Consider the following 12,905-nt stretch of genomic DNA (forward strand, 5'->3'; position numbering starts at 1 on the left):
GCTACTAGGCACGGACCATGCCCAAACTTATGCATTAGCCTGTGAGCAGGTAGAGGGATGCAGTAACGGACTAGGAGGCAGAGCAAGAGTTTATTAACATTGGTATACTCCACGCAGGGAGGTAACAGGTTAAGCAGGAGTAAGAGGGTAGATATTAGCAACATATGAGTGCAGGACAAGGTATAAGAATAAGCAACTGTTCATAAAAGGGTTAACTTATCAGTCCGGTGGCCTCATGGCTGCAGAGCCTTGAGTTTCAACGGTGGCGCCTATGCAACTGGCGCATGATGACTTCAGTTTCGTCCTGTTGTAGCTGGAGGCCCGATTCCCGGCGATGGCGATGAGTCCTCGTTGTTCCAAACTGGGTCCTGGATCCATGGTTCACCGTACGGGGTACAACACAGTCTGTTACACCGCCAGAGCGTGGCTCATCTCGGCGGAGGTATGAGGGTGAGCAATGACACAGTTCTGGTTGAGTCTGTCTTAGGCGGCACGCGCACAGTCACCACCGGCCCGAAACATCTGTAACTTGTGGTCACGGGGGACAACGGCTCCCGGCAAAAATCTGTCCACAGTCAGTGTCACTGGACACAGGGAATCTATAGCATGGGCCTGTGCTCATAAGATGCTCAAAGGACGGAGCACAAACCTTCCCCTGCTGCGTGCTCTGTCTTCCAGACAAGTCTGCGCTCTTTCCCGCGAGCAGCACCTTTTATCATCGTCACGCCCCCTGCTGTCAAGTGCAAAGGTCGGTCCAGATTGGAAAGCTTTTTTTCCTGGAAACAATGGTGACAGACCTGACAGTTTCAGAACCGTCGTAAAAGAGGTGCCCCTGGCCCGGTCTATCTTCTTACAAGCCCATTTTCCTTTTAGTAATTTGAAAAATGTAAATGATGAAAAAATATTTTTTTACTAAAATACAAAGAAAATGAGTAATCTTTAACTTCAGCTCTTTTTGAGATCATTTCATCTTCAGCTTGCTTAACTGTTCACAATAACAGTAATTTTGACCAGTGGCTATTCTAATTTGACACCATGCACCCTCTATCCTCTGATTTCCCTCATGATTTTGTCTCTGGGCGCTTTCCTGCCCTCCAGTACTATTCCTGGTTTACATATTATAGTGTGGCTAATGGTCACGTAGTCGATGAGAGGTATGTGTCGCAGAGATGGCTTGTCTCTGTAATGTAACCCAGAGTATTTTCTCTGGTGCAGTGTTCCCCAAGTCCGGTCCTCAAGAGCAACCAATAGGTCATGTTTTCAGGATTTCCTTAGTATTGCACAGGTGATAATTGCACCACCTGCACAGGCAATAATTCCATCACCTGTGCAATACTAAGGAAATCCTGAAAACATGACCTGTTGGTGGCTCTTGAGGACCGGACTTGGGGAACACTGCTCTAGTGCATGAAAGCACTTAGAGGTTAGTTTGTTGCACCTGGGACCGGGTTACGGGTAGCTGTGAAAGATGGGCAGTTCTAGCTACCCACATACCTCACCTCTGGGTGTGGTTAACAGCCTATATAATGGAGGCTGTTTGGCACATGGTCTGTATGTTGGGAGAAGGCCTCTTGTGTGTGATTGGCTACAGACCCCAGTCTGAATACTGGATGCTACCTCAGCATGTGTGTCCACAGACCTGGTGGAGCAGAACCCTGTTATGGACATTTGTATTTTGTTTGCCTGATCTAAAGGCTGTTTGTTTTCTGTTTGGCTTCTGGGTTTATGAAGTAATAAACTCACATGAACTTTTCATGGAACAAGCCTCCTGTCTTCCTCCTGACGTACACAAGTCAGTACAACCCCTACAATTGGTGTTAGACGTGCGACTTCTGGGTTTATGAAGTAATATCCCACATGAACTTTTAATGGAACAAGCCTCCTGTCAACCTTCTGACGTACACAAGTCAGTACAACCCCTACATTTGGTGTTAGACGTGCGACTTCTGGGTTTATGAAGTAATATCCCACATGAACTTTTAATGGAACAAGTCTCCTGTCTTCCTCCTGATGCACCCAAGTGAGTACAACCCCTACAACATCGACTTCTTATCAGTCTTCATTTCTGACATCCTGATTTGTGATTCTGATCTTTTGGTGTCTATTGTATGTGCTATAACCTGTTGGCATGTCTGTCGCAGTAATAAACATCAATGTAAATGAGTCCTAAAGAATCCACATGGGTGAATTTCTACACCAGGTCTCCAAATGCTGGAGGAACTCTGATTGTTAATGGAAATCGTAGCATGGGCTTCGGATTTATTAAAAGCATAAAAAATTACAAAAAGAAGAAAAAAAATATTAATAATGTCAGCTCTCAGTGACATCGTTGTCTCTACTTTTTTTGAAACAAGTGTTGCCACCAGAACAGCGTGCAAGAAACTGCACAGAATGCATTCATTTTTTCATTAAATACATTTTATATTATATACAGTGGGGCAAAAAAGTATTTAATCAGTCAGCAATAGTGCAAGTTCCACCACTTAAAAAGATGAGAGGCGTCTGTAATTTACATCATAGGTAGACCTCAACTATGGGAGACAAACTGAGAAAAAAAAATCCAGAAAATCACAGTCTGTTTTTTTAACATTTTATTTGCATATTATGGTGGAAAATAAATATTTGGTCAGAAACAAAATTTCATCTCAATACTTTGTAATATATCCTTTGTTGGCAATGACAGAGGTCAAACGTTTTCTGTAAGTCTTCACAAGGTTGCCACACACTGTTGTTGGTATGTTGGCCCATTCCTCCATGCAGATCTCCTCTAGAGCAGTGATGTTTTTGGCTTTTTGCTTGGCAACACGGACTTTCAACTCCCTCCAAAGGTTTTCTATAGGGTTGAGATCTGGAGACTGGCTAGGCCACTCCAGGACCTTGAAATGCTTCTTACGAAGCCACTCCTTCGTTGCCCTGGCGGTGTGCTTTGGATCATTGTCATGTTGAAAGACCCAGCCACGTTTCATCTTCAATGCCCTTGCTGATGGAAGGAGGTTTGCACTCAAAATCTCACGATACATGGCCCCATTCATTCTTTCATGTACCCGGATCAGTCGTCCTGGCCCCTTTGCAGAGAAACAGCCCCAAAGCATGATGTTTCCACCACCATGCTTTACAGTAGGTATGGTGTTTGATGGATGCAACTCAGTATTCTTTTTCCTCCAAACACGACAAGTTGTGTTTCTACCAAACAGTTCCAGTTTGGTTTCATCAGACCATAGGACATTCTCCCAAAACTCCTCTGGATCATCCAAATGCTCTCCAGCAAACTTCAGACGGGCCCGGACATGTACTGGCTTAAGCAGTGGGACACGTCTGGCACTGCAGGATCTGAGTCCATGGTGGCGTAGTGTGTTACTTATGGTAGGCCTTGTTACATTGGTCCCAGCTCTCTGCAGTTCATTCACTAGGTCCCCCCGCGTGGTTCTGGGATTTTTGCTCACCGTTCTTGTGATCATTCTGACCCCACGGGGTGGGATTTTGCGTGGAGCCCCAGATCTAGGGAGATTATCAGTGGTCTTGTATGTCTTCCATTTTCTAATTATTGCTCCCACTGTTGATTTCTTCACTCCAAGCTGGTTGGCTATTGCAGATTCAGTCTTCCCAGCCTGATGCAGGGCTACAATTTTGTTTCTGGTGTCCTTTGACAGCTCTTTGGTCTTCACCATAGTGGAGTTTGGAGTCAGACTGTTTGAGGGTGTGCACAGGTGTCTTTTTATACTGATAACAAGTTTAAACAGGTGCCATTACTACAGGTAATGAGTGGAGGAAAGAGGAGACTCTTAAAGAAGAAGTTACAGGTCTGTGAGAGCCAGAAATCTTGATTTTGTTTCTGACCACATACTTATTTTCCACCATAATATGCAAATAAAATGTTAAAAAACAGACAATGTGATTTTCTGGATTTTTTTTTCTCAGTTTGTCTCCCATAGTTGAGGTCTACCTATGATGTAAATTACAGACGCCTCTCATCTTTTTAAGTGGTGGAACTTGCACTATTGCTGACTGACTAAATACTTTTTTGCCCCACTGTAGATGTGTGGATGAATAGACATCAAGTTTCCTACTTACATATTGAATTCTTTCTTTGCATTGCACTGTATGAAGATTGGATTCTCAGGCATGTAGCAGCCACTAAATGAAATGTAGAAAACCGGTTGCACGATAATTTTGTATAATTAAAAAGTATTTTAGCCATAAACAATTATCACATTTATGGGATATGTGTTAAATGTTAGGTCAAATAGTGTCCAATGCTAGGAACAGGGGCATAACTGTAAGAGATACAGGGATTGCAGTCGCTCCTGAGCTCTGGAGTTTAGTAGGACCCAAAGGTCTCTTTGATCCATGTGAAAAGACCATTTTTGGGGGGAACTTCAATTTTTGCCAATGACTTGGACCCCCATGATCTCTAAATCCCTCCACAGTGTTACATAAGCAATAAGGACAAGGTGGCTGAGCATCCTCAATGCTGCTCTATCCAATTCATTGGGGTTTAGGAAAACAGCTAAATTACATGGAGCAGAATTGTGGGCAGACCCTACTGATTTATCTTTTATCACCCATGTAATGGATAGATGATGAATGTTCATGGCTGAAAAAGCCTTTTAAGATTTCCTTTCAACCTGAAATTACCAAGAAATCTAGAAATGTATAACATACCTTGTACCATTATCTAAAAGGAAGCTCATTATATGAAATATGTTTGTTGACCAAGCAGCCATGTCATCCACACCACCAAGAAAATATTCATGGAATCTCTCCACCAGGAAGGGCGATTTTCTAGCATATGTTGAGTAAAGCTGATGGATCATGTAAAACAGTACAAATATGGACAAGCTATTTTTGATTTTTCATATATTTTCATAAATTGTGTTCATTTTTATACCTTGGAAACAGCCATATATTCTCCATAACTAAAAAAAGGAATAATAAAACTATTAAAAATGATCATTGCTTTACAAATGTTACTCTGAAACTACAACATTCTATACTCACAGTTCAAGATAAAGTATATAAGTGCAGTCAACGATTATATTCTCTGTTATGACCGTCTTGTTGTAAAGCTCTTGATATATGTGCAAAAGGTCCTTCACTGGTATATACCTTGAAAAGTAGAAAACATAGTAAGCCATGTTTGTGTGACTCTCATTGATATACAGTACATTATTAGGGCACATACACATGTTCGGTGTTTGGTCTGTTTTTCACCTCAGTATTTCTAGAGACACGTCACCACATTTTTCACCCATTCCTGGTTTTGGCTTACAAATACTGAGGTAAAATACTGGCCAAATACTGAATGTGTGAACGTGGCCTTAGAATGAAAAAAAAAAACCACTTTTGTCAAGTTTTCCAATACATGAATATACTTGTGACTGTCCGTAGGTTAGCAATAAATGGAGCTCTAATTAGTAATATGCAACGCAAAATCTTGCATTTAGCTGTTTAGACATTTGGGCTGTGACCTAGGTCTTTAGAGGGACATTAACCCCTTAGTGACCTAGCCAATTTTGACCTTAATGACCAAGGCAATTTTTACAGTCCTGACCAGTGTCACTTCATGTGGTAATAACTCTGGAATGCTTCAATGGATCCTCTCTGATTCTGAGACTGTTTTTATGATATATTGTATTTTCTGATAATGGTAAAATTTCTTCGACATGACTTGCATTTATTTATGAAAAAAATGGAAATTTGGCCAAAATTTTGAAAATGTAGCAATTTTCAAACTTTTAATTTTTGTGCCCTTAATTCAGGGAGTTATGTTAAAAAAATACTTCATAAATAATATTTCCCACATGTCTACTTTACATCAGCACACTTTTGGAAACAAAATTTTTTTTAGGACATTATAGGGTCAAATGTTGACCAGCAATTTCTAATTTTTCCAACAAAATTTACAAAACCATCTTTTTAGGGACCAAAACATATTTGAAGTGACTCAGGGGTCTACACAAAGTACCCAAAAGTGACCCATTTCTAAAAACTGCACCCCTCAAGGTGCTCAAAACCACATTCAAGAAGTTTATTAACCCTTCAGGTGTTACACAAGAACTAAAGCAATGTGGAAGGAAAAAAATAAACATTTAACTTTTTTCACAAAAAAATTATTTTAGACCCAAACTTTTTTATTTTCACAAGGTTAACAAGAGAAAATGGACCATAAAATTTGTTGTGCAATTTGTCCTGAGTATTCCGATACCCCACATGTGGGGAAATACTACTTGGGCACACGGCAAGGCTCAGAAGAGAAGAAGCAACATTTGACGTTTTGAACGCAAAATCGGCTGGAATCGATGGCGGCACCATGTCACATTTAGAGTGCCCCTGATGGGCCTAAACAGTGGAAATCCCCCACAAGTGACCCCATTTTGGAAACCACACCCCACAAGGATTTTATCCAGGGGTATAGTAAGCATTTTGAACCCACAGGTACAACACAGAATATGATAACATTAGGCTGTTATATTGAATATGTCGTCATTGATGTTGAGCACAAGTGTTCCCTACTCCAGTTTGCATTGGGTGCTTGAGCATGCACCAAATATCGAGAGTGCTCAAGTGACATGCTCGAGTCCCTGCCCCTGCATGTTTCGGAGCTGATAGACACTTTAAAAAAACATGCGGGGATCTGCGATACTCGGTGCATACCAGAGCACCCGATGAAAACTCAACTAGCGAGCACTTGCGCTCAACACTAGCCATCATATCGTCATAATTTTTTTTTACTTTTGAAAAAAAAAACTATTCTAACTCTAACCCTAACACAACCCCAACCCTAAGCTTAACACAACCCCAACCCTAACTCTAACAAAACCCTAACACAACCCTAAGCCCAACCCCCATTCCTAGCACAACCCTAACCCCAACCCTAAAGCCAACACTAACCCTAACACAACCCCAACCCTAACACAATTCTAAAAAACGCAAGGTGTTAACATACCTTAAGACATTTTCAAATAAATCAAATTACAAAAGTGGTAAGTTAAAGTTTAAAACAGATATTTATGCAGGACATTGTCACGGGTTTACCGCGACAGGGAGGAGCCAGAACACCACAGCATCTGATTTCTCCTACTCCTCCACTGGTTAGAAGCACTTCACCTTCGTATTAAACAGTGTAAATTTCTCTTGGCGGTGCAGGGGTTAATCTGCTCAGTTGATAGCTCCTGGAGCATTTAGGCTCTCAGCTGTTCACTGTTAGCCACTCCCATCTCCTATATAATCTGGGCCATGGTTAGCACACATTGTAAGCTAGCTTATGCTGCATGGTTGGAGGCTGTTTGTGGTTGTTGTTGAAAGCTTTTGGTGGATTTATGTGTGACTGTTACTAGGTTTTGAGTGTGTGATAATTCCCTTTCTTCTCCTACTTTGGTTCAACCCCATCATCCACTCCCCGGTGAATTCATTTCTTATCTGTGTGTATATATTTGTATGTTTGATATTTTTCATTACCCTTGTTCGTATTACCTTGCTAGTTGGGTTGGTGCATACTCCCCTCTTCTCTGGGTTGGGGTAGGGTACAGACTTAAAGTGAATTCAGGAGCTAAGGCAAGGTATGTAGCCCTGGCGTCTTCACCATCAGAAGTATTCCGGGTAACAGGGCGAGCTAGGACACCCCTAGCTTTAGGGACAGGGAAGAAGCCACTGGTTCTGGGACACCCAAAAACAGAATCGTGACAGACATTTTATGTATCGGAAACCCCTTTAGGGGTTTTATTTATTCCACTGAATAGAAAGGGACTGAAATGGGTGGTCATCTGTTTTAATATATGCGTAGGTAAAGCAGTAACTGAAAAAAACTGAATTAAAATAAACAAGTGTAAAAAACACAATGTGGAAAGAGTGAGAGCTTTTATCTGAGGCAACATAGTATGTAAATATACATGTAAATTGTGCTACATAAAATAACACAGAAGTGTTATATATATATATATATATATATATATATATCTGGCAGGCTGATCCTTCCTCTCTGGGCAAGACAATGGAGTCAGAGATATTATAGAGGATGTTGCTCACCATTTTTTCTCTAAATAATCAAAGTTAACTTCATATTGACTGATCACATCTCCACCTGCAAATTACAAGAAAAAAAAATAGAAAAACATATTGTGATATTGTGAAAATTTTACATAAGATCTAGAATTGATGGTTTCATTGTGCACATAATCTACACCATATCTTCCAATTATCTTTGAAAAGAATAAGACCTATGCAGAAAATGTTAATAAAAAGAGGCATTTTAGGTTGGTTTGGGAATAATACTGTGAAGGGCAAAGCTTAAAGAGTAATCATTGTTTTATTTATATATATATATATATATATATATATATATATATATATATATATATATATATATATATATATATATATATATATATATATATATATATATATATATATATAAAGCAAAATAAGAAAAGCAGCACAAAAAAATAGAAAAAACGTGGACTTTATTGCCTGAACGGCGTGGCAACGTTTCGGATGCAAAATCCTTTTCCAAGTCATTGGACTACTGGCTGGGAAAGCTCTGCACTGCACAAGGTATTTTGTAGATGCTGTTCCAATTTTGCCTCTATATATATATATATATATATATATATATATATATATATATATTTATATATATATATATACACTAGATGGTGGGGCCCGATTCTAACGCATCGGGTATTCAAGAATGTGCATGTCCACGTAGTATATTGCACAGCCCACGTAGTATATTGCCCAGTCACGTAGTATATTGCCCAGTCACGTAGTATATTGCCCAGCCACGTAGTATATTGCACAGCCCACGTAGTATATTGCCCAGCCAATATTGCCCAACCACGTAGTATATTGCCCAGCCACGTAGTACATTGCCCAGTGACGTAGTATATTGCCCAGCTACATAGTATATTGCCCAGTCACGTAGTACATTGCCCAGTGACGTTGTATATTGCCCAGCCACGTAGTTTATTGCCCAGGCATGTAGTATATTGCCCAGGCATGTAGTATATTGCCCAGTGACGTAGTATATTGCCCAGTGACATAGTATATTGACGTAGTATATTGCCCAGTCACGTGGTATATTGCTCAGTGACGTAGTATATTTCCCAGTGACGTAGTATAGAGCACAGAGCCACGTAGTATATTGCCCCGTCACATAGTATATTGCCCAGCTATGTAGTATATTGCCCAGCCACGTATATCACAGGTTAAAAAATAAACATATACTCACCTTCTGAGGGCCCCTTGTAGTTCGGTCACATGACCGTGACGTCATGGCAGGTCCTTCTCCCATACATGACACCGGAACCTGCCGCTTGCATGGAGCGGTCACCGGAGCGTCGCGAAAGGTGAGTATATAATGATTTTTTATTTTTTTTAATTATTTTAACATTAGATGTTTTTACTATTGACGCTGCATAGGCAGCATCAATAGTAAAAACTTGGTCACACAGGGTTAATAGCGGCGGTCACGGATTGAGTTACCCATGGCATAACGCGGTCCGTTACCGCTGGCATTAACCCTGTGTGAGCGGTGACTGCGGGGAGTATGGAACGGGCGCCGGGCGCTGACTGCAGGGGAGGGACTAATCGGACTGTGGCCGGACTGTGATTGGTCGCGGCAGCCATGACAGGCAGCTGGCGAGACCAATCAGCGACTTGGATTCCATGACAGACAGAGGCCACGACCAATGAATATCCGTGACAGACAGAAAGACGGAAGTGACCCTTAGACAATTATATAGTAGATATATATTTTTTTTCATAAATAAATAGTACACATGAAAATAAGCAACTTTGTAATATATCTTATCAGAGACATCTGCTTTTTTGCTCGTCTTGAACGAATCCTTTATTCTCAAAATTCTCAATTCCCTCCTAATGTCTATCTTCAGTGACTATGGATTTTCCCACTACTGAGATAGGAGATGAATTTACAGAAGAATATCTATGCCTGCCTCTAGCTTTGCCTATCTCCTCTCTCTGTAGAATCTTATGAGCACCAACAATCATCTCATATGACAGCAATAGGATAATACAATAGTAAGGAAAAAGGTGATTTAAATTCTGCACTTACGAATACCTATGGGTATTCCAAAGAAATCAGGATCCAAGATAAAGAAAGTTTGTCGACGCGTTTCAAAATATAACAAACTTCTTCCTCAGGACAAACCACAAGGAAGGAGAATGTTTGTTATACTTGGTGGCACTTTGTTATACTATGCTTTCAAAATAATCTAAACCTTTCTGCTTTTTTTTAAATTTTGCAGGCACTTTAAATGCTAGGAGATTGGTGTAGACACAGGTCTTAAGACCCCTTCCGATCTACAGGCATGTGAAATGCATGCAAAATATAATAAAATGCAGAAATGTAGTTACTCTTTAAAAAATATTCTGGTCTCTTCATTTTTGCCAGAGCTGTATGTCGTGAAGGGGTGAAAAAATATTCTTCTAATGTATACCTAGTTTAATGGGAAATAAATTACTGGTTTATTAATAGTATATTGCACCATATATAATACTAACAGAAGAGACTATTTTCTTATTGGAAGGACCTAATTCTAAGTAATTTCCGTATATTGTAACTCAGAAATAAACTTACCAAAATCACCAGCCTGATGTGCTTCAGAGTATGAACCATGAAAATCAATCTGGAGAAAAAAAAATATAATAATTAATATGGTATTATAGCAATGAATACATTAGATATGAAGGGAAAATAGAAATAATGTAAAAAAAAAGTGTAACATCAAGAATATAAATTAAAGAAGACATCTATTCTATATAATCTCATTTACTATCAATGTTTTCATTTGACCTTTTATGTAATTACAATAGTAGAACAGAAGTGAAATTCCGAGTACATTTCTGTATACTTACTTCTGCCATAGCACGGAGGAAGCCTTGGTCAATTCCCAAGCTGTGCCAACTCACATCAGCCACCTGATGAGAGGCTATACCAAATATAAAGGCCACCAGTTTCTGAGCTTCCTGTATCACAGTGAAGAACGAAAATGTAGGGTTACCCAAGAAGTGGCCTATGGGCACACCACAAGGAACATATGGCGTCATGTCAGACCAAAGAAATCATGATGCTTGAGGAAACTTCAGCAGACATGTAAAGAGCAGTGACAGCGTTGAGCAATACCTCATTCCAGGGGAGTGGATATATTCTCCTTATGTAATTAACACTAGTCTCCAAAAACGGTGTCCAATGAGAGTCTTCTGACACATCATGATATTTCCCTAAAGATACCACAGAGATCATTTAGATTATGAATTTTAACATATGTAATACTACAAAATTCCATCAATCCCTTTGGTGCAGTAATGTTGTTGGTTTTTATTTTATCTTTATATATTTATATCTACTATATAATTGACTAAGGGTCACTTCCGTCTGTCCTTCTGTCTGTCTTTCTGTCACGGTTATTCATTCGCTGATTGGTCTTGCCAGCTGCCTGTCATGGCTGCCGCGACCAATCAGCGACGGGCACAGTCCGGAAGAAAATGGCTGCTCCTTACTCCCTGCAGTCAGTGACTGTCACCCGCATACTCCCCTCCAGTCACCGCTAACACAGGGTTAATGCCAGCGGTAACGGACCGCGTTATGCCGCAGGTAACACACTCCGTTACCGCCGCTATTAACCCTGTGTGTTTCCCCAACTTTTTACTATTGACGCTGCCTATGCGGCATCAATAGTAAAAAATGTAATGTTAAAAATAATAATTAAAAAAAAAAACCTGCTATACTCACCCTCTGTAGTACGCTGAGCCGCTCGCGCCGGCCGCCATCTTCCATTGCAGGTTCCGGTGGCAAAGATGGTCTGGGAGAAGGACCTGCCATGACGTCACGGTCATGTGACCGCGACGTTCTCACAGGGCTTGCGCTAGAAAGACCTGCCATGATGTCACGGTCATGTGACCGCGACGTCATCACAGGTCCTGCACTCATACCAACCCTGGGACCGGAAGCTGCCGTGGACCACAACGGGCCCTCGGAAAGGTGAGTATATGTTGTTTTTTTTTTAACCTGTGACAAACGTCGCTGGGCAATATACTATGTGACTGGCCAATATACTACGTGGCTCTGTGCTGTATACTACTTCGCTCTGCAACATACTACGTGGCTCTGTGCTGTATACTACGTCACTGGGCAATATACTACGTAACTGGGCAATATACTACATCACTGGGCAATATACTACGTGGCTCTGTGCTGTATACTACATCACTGGGCAATATACTACGTAACTGGGCAATACACTACATCACTGGGCAATACACTACGTGGCTCTGTGCTGTATACTACTTCGCTGTGCAATATACTACGTGGCTCTGTGCTGTATACTACGTCACTGTGCAATATACTACGTGGCTCTGTGCTGTATACTACGTCACTGGGCAATATACTACATCACTGGGCAATATACTACGTAACTGGGCAATATACTACATCACTGGGCAATATACTACGTGGCTCTGTGCTGTATACTACTTCGCTGTGCAATATACTACGTGGCTCTGTGCTGTATACTACGTCACTGTGCAATATACTACGTGGCTCTGTGCTGTATACTACGTCACTGGGCAATATACTACGTAAGTGGGCAATATACTACGTCACTGGGCAACATACTACGTAACTGTGCTGTATACTACTTCGCTGTGCAATATAGTACGCGGCTCTGTGCTGTATACTACGTCGCTGTGCAATATACTATGTGGCTCTGTGCTGTATACTACTTCGCTGTGCAATATACTACGTGGCTCTGTGCTGTATACTACGTCACTGGGCAATATACTACGTCACTGGGCAATATACTACGTCACTGGGCAATATAATACGTCACTGGGCAATATACCACGTCACTGGGCAATATACTACGTCACTGGGCAATATACTACGT

The 12,905-nt window shown here is 40.9% G+C and overlaps 1 protein-coding gene across 2 annotated transcripts in view; it reads right to left on the reverse strand.

Moving 5' to 3' along the window:
• The window catches only part of GPLD1 (glycosylphosphatidylinositol specific phospholipase D1), a 128,084-nt gene that overhangs the window by 60,026 nt on the left and 55,153 nt on the right, over positions 1-12,905 (reverse strand). For both annotated transcript variants that reach the window (XM_069730873.1, XM_069730872.1), the window contains 8 exons: positions 11,144-11,241; positions 10,876-10,986; positions 10,598-10,646; positions 8,026-8,080; positions 4,999-5,106; positions 4,889-4,916; positions 4,663-4,802; positions 4,072-4,134 (listed from right to left, as the gene is read on the reverse strand). In XM_069730873.1, the coding sequence (XP_069586974.1) occupies positions 4,072-4,134; positions 4,663-4,802; positions 4,889-4,916; positions 4,999-5,106; positions 8,026-8,080; positions 10,598-10,646; positions 10,876-10,986; positions 11,144-11,241 (652 nt within the window). The remainder of the gene's footprint in view (positions 1-4,071; positions 4,135-4,662; positions 4,803-4,888; positions 4,917-4,998; positions 5,107-8,025; positions 8,081-10,597; positions 10,647-10,875; positions 10,987-11,143; positions 11,242-12,905) is intronic.

This window comes from Ranitomeya imitator, chromosome 6 (genome assembly GCF_032444005.1).
Source record: "Ranitomeya imitator isolate aRanImi1 chromosome 6, aRanImi1.pri, whole genome shotgun sequence".
Classification (NCBI taxonomy): Eukaryota; Metazoa; Chordata; class Amphibia; order Anura; family Dendrobatidae; genus Ranitomeya; species Ranitomeya imitator.